Raw genomic sequence first — 11,209 nt, 5'->3', positions numbered from 1 at the left:
CATTGTTATTATTTATCACTTTACTATATGTAATATATCATAACTTATATTTAAATAAACAAATAAGATAAATATGAAAAAATAATATCAAGTATTATAAAAATTAAAATATGAAGTAGTAAAACTTCTTTAAATTAAATTTTTATTTGAGAAATTTATATATTATTTAAAATAGAGAGTAATTATATGTAAATAGTATCAATATAGTATTTTTTAACCTAATTTAAAGTTATCACATGTAATAATGATATTTATCAGTATATATATTCTAGTAATATAATATTTTGTGTATTTGGTATATTATTCTTTGTATTATAAATAATTGCATCTTTATATTTATTTAATTAGTAATAATAATATATGTATTAAATGTAAATAAATTGTTTAACATTTGTAGTATATAGAAAAAAAACATTGTTTTTGTTATAAAAAAATTTGACAAAAAAATTTAAATGATATTGAAATAGATGGTGTAACAATAAAATATGTATTAAAAGAGAAAATGATATAAAATAAAAATAATGATAAGGAAATAATTAGTATAATGAAAAGTAAACAATTAAGATTTTGAAATAAAATAGGATAAAATAAAATATTGGTATAAACATTAAACTAATTCAAATGAGGATTAAGAGTTTAACAATAAATTTATATGGGAAAAATAAATAAAACAAAGATTTTTTAAAAAAAATTGAAAAATTAAAATTAACAAAATTAGAAATATTTATATAAATTTAACAAAATTTAAAAGATTTATAATGGTATTGCATATATAAAATAAAGAAGTATAAAAGATTTCTATCACATTCACTATTAGAAATATATGAAATTTCAATTTATAACTAAAAAAGAATAGAACATTAATAAAAAATTATGTAAAAATTACAAAATTTCTATAGGGTTGCCCATGAAAATATAAAAAATAAACAGATTTCTACCAGAAATAATATAAAAATAAAAAAAATAAGTAGAATAGTACATAGAAATAAAAACAACCATATATGATTGTTCTAAAAAAAGTTGATTTAATTGATTACTTTGCCTCACTTATAGGATAAATAATTAGAATTTAAATTTAAAAAATTTTTATAGTTCATTGGAAAAATAAATTAAAAAAATATTAATAAATTAGAACTTCCAACTAATGAATAAATTAAAAGTAATACTTTTAATGAGACATTTATTAGATTAATTATAAATAAAACAAATTGTTTTCTAATGCTCACAACAATATATTCAATATGTAATCTAAATCTTACCATTGTTAAATGGACTCGCATATATTAGTATAAAAAATTAAAAATTAATTTTTTTCTATCAGTTTTGATGTAAGTTGTTAGCATAAATTATACATTAAACTTCTTTTATTTTTAAATTGTATTTATTGCATAACACTGTTAGTGTTGTAATTTAATTAAAACATCAACAATTCAATTAAGATTTCTGGATTTTAATAAATTTAAATAAACAATTTAAATTTGAAAAAAACATTTCTATCAGATTATCACTAAAAATATAAAAAATTTATTAATTTTATAATCATAAAATTTTTTAATTGCAATAAAGACGGCATTAAAATAAAATAAGACTTTTAAATCCTTTACAAAGGTTCTATTTATTAAAAAAAATAGAATAAATATAGTTTTAGTTGAAAGCACATTCTTATCTATGACATCCATAGAAGTAAAGAGGAATCTCTGATTTGATTGAAGTTTTCTAAAAATGATAATAATTAATCATAAAAAAATAATATAAACATACCTTTGTTGAAGTCCTTTTCTTTCCACTGCATCCAGAGAAGTAGAGGAAAGTTTTGCGTTGATTAGAGTCCCATTCTTTCCACAGCATCCAAAAAGGTTGAAGGAAGTTCTACCTTGATTGGAGTTTTCTAAAAATAATAATAATTAATCATAAAAAAATAATATAAACATACCTTTGTTGAAGTCCTTTTCTTTACACAGCATCCAGAAAGGTTGATGAAAGTTCTGCGTTGATTGGAGTCCCATTGTTTCCACAGCATCCAGAGAGGTTTAAGGAAGTTCTGATTGGATTGGAGTTTTCTAAAAATGATAATAATTAATCATAAAAAAATAATATAAACATACCTTTGTTGAAGTCCTTTTTTTTCCACAGCATCCAGAGAGGTTGAAGGAAGTTCTGATTGAATTGGAGTCCCATTCTTTCCACAACATCCAAATAGGTTGAGGAAAGTTCTGATTGGAGTTTTCTAAAATGATAATAATTAATCATAAAAAAATAATATAAACATACCTTTGTTGAAGTCCTTTTCTTTCCAAAGCATCCAGAGTGGTTGAGGAAAGTTCTGCCTTGATTGAAGTCCCATTCTTTCTACAGCATCCAGAGAGGTTGAAGGAAGTTCTACCTTGATTGGAGTTTTCTAAAAATAATAATAATTAATCATAAAAAAATAATATAAACATACCTTTGTTGAAGGCACATTCTTATCCATGGCATTGATAGAAGTAAGGAGAAATCTTTGATTTGATTGAAGTGTTCTAAAAATAATAATAATTAAGTATTCTTAAATAAAATAGTTTAATCTTTCAACTGAATACTCTATTTATCTAAAAATAATATTAAACTAAAAAGTGTGCAAAATAATGATGATAATATATGCATTAATCTTATTCCAATTTAAATGGCGTTTAATTCAAATAGACTCAAAACAAAATGTTTGCTTTTGAAATGTCATATTCTAAATGTAATAAAAATTGTATTAAGAAGAAATTTTAATAGGTAAAAAGATTTATATTTTAAAATAATTAGTAAATATTTAATATTTAATGGTATTTGAAACAATCTTATAAAATAATCTTTATTCATACATTTTAATTTAAATAATTCTTAAAGAAATCAAATTAATTCTAACTTTTACATAGTGTTATAAAAAAATCTTTTTTGAATTGAGTTAAATATCTTAATTATTTTTTTAAAATATTTTCCAAGTTGAAATCTTTTGTGAAAATGATGTATTAACAGTTATTTTTTTAAGAATGCTCTAATTGATGTAATTGTTTAAGTATAACAAATTTTTCAGTAATTAATATCAATCAATCTTATGAATTTTTTTTTTTCAAATAATTTATCAATATATTTTTTTAATAAATATTCTTTTTTTTTTATCAACCTAAAAGTTATTTTTCATTTATTTTTAATGGTTCATTTTTTTTTATTTAATTTATTTCTGCTTAATCGTGGATTCCAATTAATTTGTATTAATATCCATTTTTTTAAATAAATCTAAACATTTTATTATTTTTAAATAAAAAAAATCAATTTATTTAATTTTTTTTTATATCAGTGGATTTTATATTTTTTTTTATTTTTATAGTTACAATCTAAATTGTTAGTGATTTTAAAAATGTATTAAGTTTATTTCCTTATTTTTTCAGGGATTTAATAAAATAAATACACTGTTTATTCAATTGTAAATACTAATTATTATAATTTTATTAAATATGTTTATATTATACTTAATATTTTTATGGCAATTCTATCTTTAAACTAATTTTCTTAATATTTAATATATGATACAAATTTAATTTTATTTTTTTTGGAGGAATATAAAATTCCCACAGTCGTTTTAAAATAATTCTTGGTTCCACATATAAATAGTTATCTTTGATTTGTTGAAAAAAACATGGTTCTTTATACACCGTAAATGATTAATTATTTAAATAACAACCTTATCAACAGAAATTTAAACATACCAGAAAAATGCGCAAAAATTTGATTAAAATTTGTATAAAGTGAATACCGTGAAATCTCTCCAAAAAATAAAAAACAAAAACCATCTAGAAAAATAAAAATATTAAAAAAAATATACATTATATTAAATACTAATTAAGTTACTTCCATGGATATGTGAAACATATAATAAGATGCAGCACAGCGAGAAAGATATCCCCAGCATTCATTAAACATAACCATAAATAGCGCAAATTAAATGGTATACTTCAATGATGAGTTAACATAAATAGTCAAATTTCAACTATACAACTTATATTATCTATTTCTAGTTTCAGTCTTGATTGTGCCACAACTTATAAGTCTATATAACTTTTTCATTACTATTAAGACAAAAAAACTTTGTTTCATTAACATTTGACCACACTTTATTTTTAATAATAAAAAATAAATTTCTATAAATAACGCTATATAATATTTTAATTAATAAAAATTTTATTTTTATTAATATATGCGATTTTTATTTCAATATTGAAATTCATTTTAAAAAAAAAACTATAAGACAAACCTTTTTCTTTTTAAATACGTGATAGAAATAATTCTTAAGATTCTTTAATTTTTTTAAAATACATTTTTTTTCCAAAAAAAGAAAAAAATATATGTAAGCCCTTGAAAGATTTTCATATAATACATTTAAATTTATATTGCAATATTTTAATCTTGTTATCTAAAAAATTATGATACAAAAATTTTTTTCATAATATATTGTAGAAATAAATATTAAGACTTAATTTTTATTATTGTACATTTTTTTTATCTTGTAAAAATATAAAATAGTGATAATTATTATAATTTTTTAATTTCAATAGTAATTTTAAATAAACTTTTTTTTCAATACGGCAATAGAAAAAGATTTTAAAATATAAAAAATCATTTAAATTTAAAAATTTTTTTTTTTTATGTTGTTAACTTATATAACCATTTTAATTATGAATTTTAAAATTTTTGTTTTGTTTTTAATTTTAAAAACATTTTGAATAGTAATTGTATTTTTTTATTTTATTATTAGAAATTTTTTTGATTTATGATAATCATAAATATATATAAGCGAGAATTGAGTAGGAAAAATTTTTTTAGAATTTTTAATACTTTTTAACTTATCCAGGGTTAAAAAAATGCTCTGATTACGAAAAGTTTAATAATTTAAAAAAAACTGCGTCTTGATATAGATATTGCAGCAAAAACTGTAAATGTTTTATTTGCTTCAACATTACAAATTTCATGAGTTTCTTTAGTAAAATTTGACCCTAAGGTAGAAAAAGGTAGGAAAAAACTTTTCTGGTCTTATTTTTTTAAGAAAATAAAGTTTTAAGTGAGATTCGATAATCTAAAATTGGGTATAAAATTTTAAATATATAAAACTCTATAACTTTTTAAAAAAACCATTTATTAAGAAAAAAAAAATTACCACTGGAGAATTTTTTTTTTCTACATTTTGAATATTATACCATACTTTTTCATTTTTCATTCACGAGATATTCTTAAAGTGTAAATTTTAAAATTTCTTTTTAAATCCTAAATATATTTTTTTGTATCATATGAAATGCATGTTTATCATTGCGCTACTTTCTAGTTGGCTTTATTTGATAACTAGTTATGTTTTAATAAAGCTAAACATTTTGTAAGATGCCTAAGAATTTCTCTTACATAGTGACATATTATGCCATAGTAGGAAGTTAATTGTTATTTTATTTTAATTTTTTTACAATGCTTTCTAAGTGCAGATTTCACAAAAGCTATCTTTTTAAGGTCAAAATGAGGTAAATGATGCAAAAAAAAATTTTATTATAAAAATCTTTAAAGGTGAATCTTTTTCTTACTTTAACTGAAAAAAAAAACAATTTTAAAGATTCAGGGTAGGAAATAAGAAGCTTTAGAATACGTAAAAAGTAGAATAAATTTATTCTTCGATAAAAAACCTCTTGAAACGCGATTTTATAGCTTTTTTTTGAAAAATGTTTAGAAAAACATCTGAAGCTTAAGAAGTTTCATGATCTACAGATTCTAAACATTTGTAGCTAAGTAATTGCTTAAAAAAATAATTCAAACTTTTACCGCTAATGTTGAACGTAAAACAAACACTTCGTCGTTTTGAATTCTGTTTTTTCACCTTTTCAGATTAAAAATGATTCATTTTTTAAATGAAGCATAGTCTATAATATAAATAAGATTTTATGCAGCAATAGAATTAAATATAAAAAATTTTTTCATGAAAATTAAGTCAAAAATTACAACAAACTCTAAAACAAAAATATGAAAGCATTTTGGAGGTTTTTTGAAAAAAGTGTGAACTAAAAATTTATGAAACGTAGTAAAATCTCTTGAAACTATAGATAATGAATTCCTTAGTTCATAAATAATGAAAATAAAAAAAATATTCCCAGGAAACACATTTTAAGCAAAAATAAACAGTTAAAAAATTTTTACAAGCAAAGTCTCATCTATAGATTTCAGAAATTGTTTGGTAAAAACTGAAAAAGGCAAATTATGAATCTCCCTTTTACTCCTCATATACCCCTAATCATGCCCTTACATACCCTTATTTTTCTAAATTTTATATCATTCTTGAAAAAGAAATTTTTCAAAAAAGATAAGCCTTTAGAATCTGCTTTTGAAGCTTCTTTCGATTCTAAATTTTTTAAAATTTTTATTTTAAACGTTTAAAAATCTAGATTTACATTAGAATACAATGTGGTAAATCTAATGACTGTTTTTAGAAGAAAAAATATTAATTTTCCACTGAGCTACGCGCATTTAAATAGATAACAAAAAATCATGCATTTCATATGATACAACCTAATAAAATTTTATAAAAAAAAATACTTTTATATAATATATTGAATCTTATTTAACGTAAATATTGTGTTTTTTTGATTTTTTATTCTTGAATACATTTAAATCAATGTAAAATTGGATTAATATTTATATAACAAATGGAAAAGGTATATGTTAACGATGCGATTAAAAATTCATGCAATTTTTATAATTATTCTTTAAAAGTAATGCTAATATAAATATAAAAATGCTCAAACTTAATTTTTATTTATATAAAACAAATTCAATTAACTTAAATTTAAATAATAAAAGTGAATTTTTAAATATATAATTTGTTATTACAATATAATAATAGTAACTTTAAAATAATAATATAATAAATAATAATTTTAAACCATATATCTATGAAAATATTTCCAAAAAGAAATTTTTTAATTAATAAAAAAAAATACTTTATTTACATTAATATTGATATTCTTATAGAAATTTTATTTCACAAAATTTAATCAAATAAGGAGTGATTTACATTTATTTTTATTTTATGAAATTAACATTCTACAATAATAAAAACAACAGCTATTATAAAATCAAGTATAATTTAATAAACTTCTAGATGTGTACGAAATATAATAGTGAATTCAGGAAACAGAATTATTTAATATTAAAAATTAAGAATTTTGATTCCTTTTCTAATTATATTAAAAGCTTCTTATGTTATCATTTATAGAAGATAATGAAAGCTTTAGTGAGAAAATAGAATTTGTAGATATTCTTACAGATATGTTTAATGATAGTCGCAAAAGCAACAGTAAACATGATTAATAGAAAAGTTTATAATTTATTAAAGATTTATTTTATTATTCTATTAAATAAAATTTTAAAAAATATTTTAAAATATTAAACAACTAAATAAACTAATAAAAATTAATTTTTATTTAAATTGCATAAATGTTTATGAAAACAAACAATATTAAATTATATAAAATCTAAAAAATACAATTATTTGTTTTGGTATATAAATATATATTTAATACATAATCATATGCAATTTCAAAATTTATATTAACTATACAAATAGATCATAACTAATTAACTATATTCAGTACGAAAATGCTCCTTAAGCTTCTCTCTGTAATCATTATAATTTTATTATGATATGATTAAAATACAACTTTAAAAAATAAAATGATTTTATAATTTTTATCATTCAAATTTTTCATAAGCTTTTTTTTGTAAACAATATGTGTACAAATGTTCAATATCAAATAATGTTTTGCAAAATTCTAATAAAAGCTAAGATTGGATAAGCTAGAAAAATATTTTTAAATTATCAATTATTCTAAAAAATTAAATAAAAAATAAAAATAAATATTTCTGTTTTGTTAATTTTAAAAAAAAGTATAATAAAATTAATTATTTTATTAATATTAATATGAATTCAGTTCCAGTAAAGTATAAATTTGCAAAATTATTTACAATTAAAAAATTATCAATCTATAAAAGTTAAACAGTGCATATAAAAACAACAAAAGTATTTATTTACATAAAAGAATATTAAAAATAATATTTTATTTAATATCTATTACTAAAATTAAAAAAATAATTTTTTTAATATTAAAAAAGTTCACAAAAATCAAAATATTTTTATATTAAATTTTTACTATAAAAATGAAAAAAATATATATAAAATTATCAATTTATAAAATCAACTTTTTAAAATGATTTTATTTAACACTTGCTATTTTCTTCTTTTTGTTACTCTTGGAAAAACTTTTAAATTATCTGAGAATCAAATGTCAGATAAAGATTTTTCATTGGTAGGAAAAATTTTAAATGATGAAATTTTAACAGAAAAATCAAAATTAAATTCTGAAACAAATAAAATACCAATAATTGTTGTTTCTCATGATGTTGTTGCCAAAAAAGCAAGTATGGTTTCTGAAAAAAAAATGATTCCACATAGACCAGTTAGAGTTAACAAACCTAAACCTGTAACAAATGGTAGAAGACTTCGAAGACAAACAAGAAGACCACTTCGTAGACCAGCAGTAACAACAACTCGTAGACCACCAGGAACAGCAAATAATCAACAAGCTCTTATTCAACAACTTAGAAAAAGAATTGAAGTTTTAGAGGAACAAAGAAGAATTAATGCATTAATAAGACAAGAAAATTTAAAACAAGAAAGGCAAAATTTTGTAGCTAATCAAGTACAAAGAAGACAATTAAGACAAAAAAGATTACAACAAATGCGAGAAAATAGAATGAAAAATACAAAATTACGTAGACAACAATTAGAAGCAACAGTACAAGAATTAGTAGAAAGAGCAAGAGAAGAAGAAAGATCATTGTTTTATGAATTAACAACTACAACAGCAGCAACTACAACAGCTGCAGCAACAACAACTGCAGCAACAACAGCAGCACCAACAACTCCTTAAATTCAGGCATAATGTTTCTTTCATTAGAAAGAAATATAAACTTAATGATAATAATGGTGTTAAATTATGTTTAATAACATATTAGGTTTTTAATTATTTTAATATTTATTTTCATATTTAATAATATATTTTATAATGTGGAATAAAAAAAAATATGTTTAGTTTAAAAGTTTTTTTTTATATTCTTTTAAATTAATATTTAGATAATCTTATGTTTAATGGTATAATAAAAAAAGAAGTATACAGTAAATAATTGTAATATTTTTATCTTACACTAAACTTTTTGCAATAAGAAAAAAAAATTATTAAGAAACAGTTTAAAATAATAAAATTTCAAAGCTTAATTTTAGAATCACTGACGTACTAGAATCTTTTTTGAATATTATACATATTTAAAATTTTTTTTAAAATGACAATATTAATTTGATAAAATTTTTGAAACACTCTTATTACACAAAAAGATTCTGTTAACTTTTAAAGAATCTTTATTATCTGAATTTAAAAGAAAGCATACCCAGAAAAACTCATTGAAGACTTCTTAAAAAAAAAGAAATATTTAATAGTAATTATGGAAATTTAAGATAAATGTTAAAAAAAAATTATTTTTAATATAGATTTATTTGATTAATAACTTAATTTTAATATAAAATATTTCTTATCAATTTTTTTTATTAAATTTGAAATATCTTTTTTATTTATTTATTTATTAATTCACAATATATAAATTAATAATTATTTTTTTAATTGTATTAATTAATATAATTTATTAATATTATATATGTTTATATATATAAAATTACAAAAAATAATTTTAAGAATCAATTGATGTTTTTATGTTTTTATCTTATAAACAAATAAAATATTTTTAGCGTTATTTTTTTTCTAAAGAGAATCAAAAAGTGCTTATCTCTTAATGATAATTTTTAAAAAATTACGTTTTAAAGATAATAATAAAATGTAAGCAAAAAAATCTAATGAAAATGTTCAATTTTTTTTACATATACTATAAAATATCACAATAACAAAAAATGATATAGATATATTACGATATTCAAAATGTAGAAAAAAAATACACTCAGACGATTAAATTTTTTAGAAAGAAAATTAAAAAAATAGATGTAATTTTGTTAATGTCTTAAGAACGAATAATCCGTTTTTTAGCATTACTTATTTCATTTGAAAAAGTAACAAAAAATTAATTATTTTTTCAACATTACTATGTTGTAAAAATATTTTTCTAAAAAGTTTTAATTGATAAAAGATGAAAAAAATTTAAATTTATAAAAATGTTAAATTGATTTTAATTTCTTTTAAGAACAAAAATGACACAGATATGATATAGTACTAAAAATGTAGAGAATAAAATTTTTGATAAATGTTTTTTTTTTAAAAAAATTACAAAGTTATAAACAGTTTTTTAATTATTTCATAAATTTTACTTAACTTAAATTTATTTTATAATATCTAACTTCAAAATTAATTTTTTAAAAAAACTAACATCGGAAACGTTTCTTTTAACTTTTTTTACTTAAATATCTAAGTCTTTAATAAATCTCATCAAATTGAAATTTTGCAGCAAATAAAAAATTTACAACTTTACTACAATATCTATACGAAGATGTAATTTTTTTAATTATCTACTAAACTTTTAGTGATTAACTTATTATTTGCCTCAAGATAAGTTATGAAAAATCTAAAAAAAAAGTTTTCTTATTCAATTTTCGGCTTATGTTTTTTAGAATATATCACTTAAGTATTTTTAAAGAATCTCTCTATTAGAGTACCCAGAAAGGTAATTTACAAACATCCAACAGCATTACATAAATTTAAAATCAAGTTAATTACTGATTTATAAAACTATTAAAACATTATATAGGATATTTTTGTTCTGCTAATTATTAGAAAAAAAATATAATAAAATTAATTATTTTATTAATATTATTATGAATTAAATTCCAGTATAATATAAATTTGCAAAATTATTTGCAATTAGAAAAATAATCAAAATTAAAAAGTTAAACAATACCAATAAAAACATAAAATTATATATTTACATAGAGGAATATTAAGAATAATATTTATATAATATCTATCAATACAATTGAAAGTACAATATTTTAATATTAAAAAGTACACAAAAATCAAAATATTTTTATAGTAAATTTTTACTATAAAAATGAAAAAATTAAATTTATAATTATCAATTAAAAATTAAACGTTTTAAA

The 11,209-nt window shown here is 18.9% G+C and overlaps 3 protein-coding genes across 3 annotated transcripts; 1 reads left to right on the top strand and 2 right to left on the bottom strand.

The window, feature by feature from the left end:
• Positions 1–1,504: 1,504 nt before the first annotated feature.
• SRAE_X000239900 (Hypothetical protein) lies at positions 1,505–2,006 on the bottom strand (the record flags this gene model as incomplete). The annotated part of the gene is made up of 4 exons (XM_024645610.1): positions 1,505–1,507; positions 1,674–1,716; positions 1,762–1,888; positions 1,934–2,006. The coding sequence occupies 4 exons, from the start codon at positions 2,004–2,006 to the stop codon at positions 1,505–1,507; spliced, it is 246 nt and encodes an 81-aa protein (XP_024499875.1).
• A 24-nt stretch (positions 2,007–2,030) lies between these two features.
• SRAE_X000239800 (Hypothetical protein) lies at positions 2,031–2,470 on the bottom strand (the record flags this gene model as incomplete). Its single annotated transcript, XM_024645609.1, has 4 exons — positions 2,031–2,060; positions 2,106–2,227; positions 2,272–2,398; positions 2,444–2,470. The coding sequence occupies 4 exons, from the start codon at positions 2,468–2,470 to the stop codon at positions 2,031–2,033; spliced, it is 306 nt and encodes a 101-aa protein (XP_024499874.1).
• Positions 2,471–8,336: 5,866 nt separating this feature from the next.
• Positions 8,337–8,984, top strand: SRAE_X000239700 (Hypothetical protein; the record flags this gene model as incomplete). The annotated part of the gene is made up of 1 exon (XM_024645607.1): positions 8,337–8,984. One exon carries the CDS (start codon positions 8,337–8,339, stop codon positions 8,982–8,984), a length of 648 nt encoding a protein of 215 aa, XP_024499873.1.
• Positions 8,985–11,209: the final 2,225 nt, after the last annotated feature.

This window comes from Strongyloides ratti, scaffold srae_chrx_scaffold0000006 (assembly GCF_001040885.1).
Source record: "Strongyloides ratti genome assembly S_ratti_ED321, scaffold srae_chrx_scaffold0000006".
Taxonomy (NCBI): Eukaryota; Metazoa; Nematoda; class Chromadorea; order Rhabditida; family Strongyloididae; genus Strongyloides; species Strongyloides ratti.
This window is presented reverse-complemented; position numbering and strand designations above follow the sequence as displayed.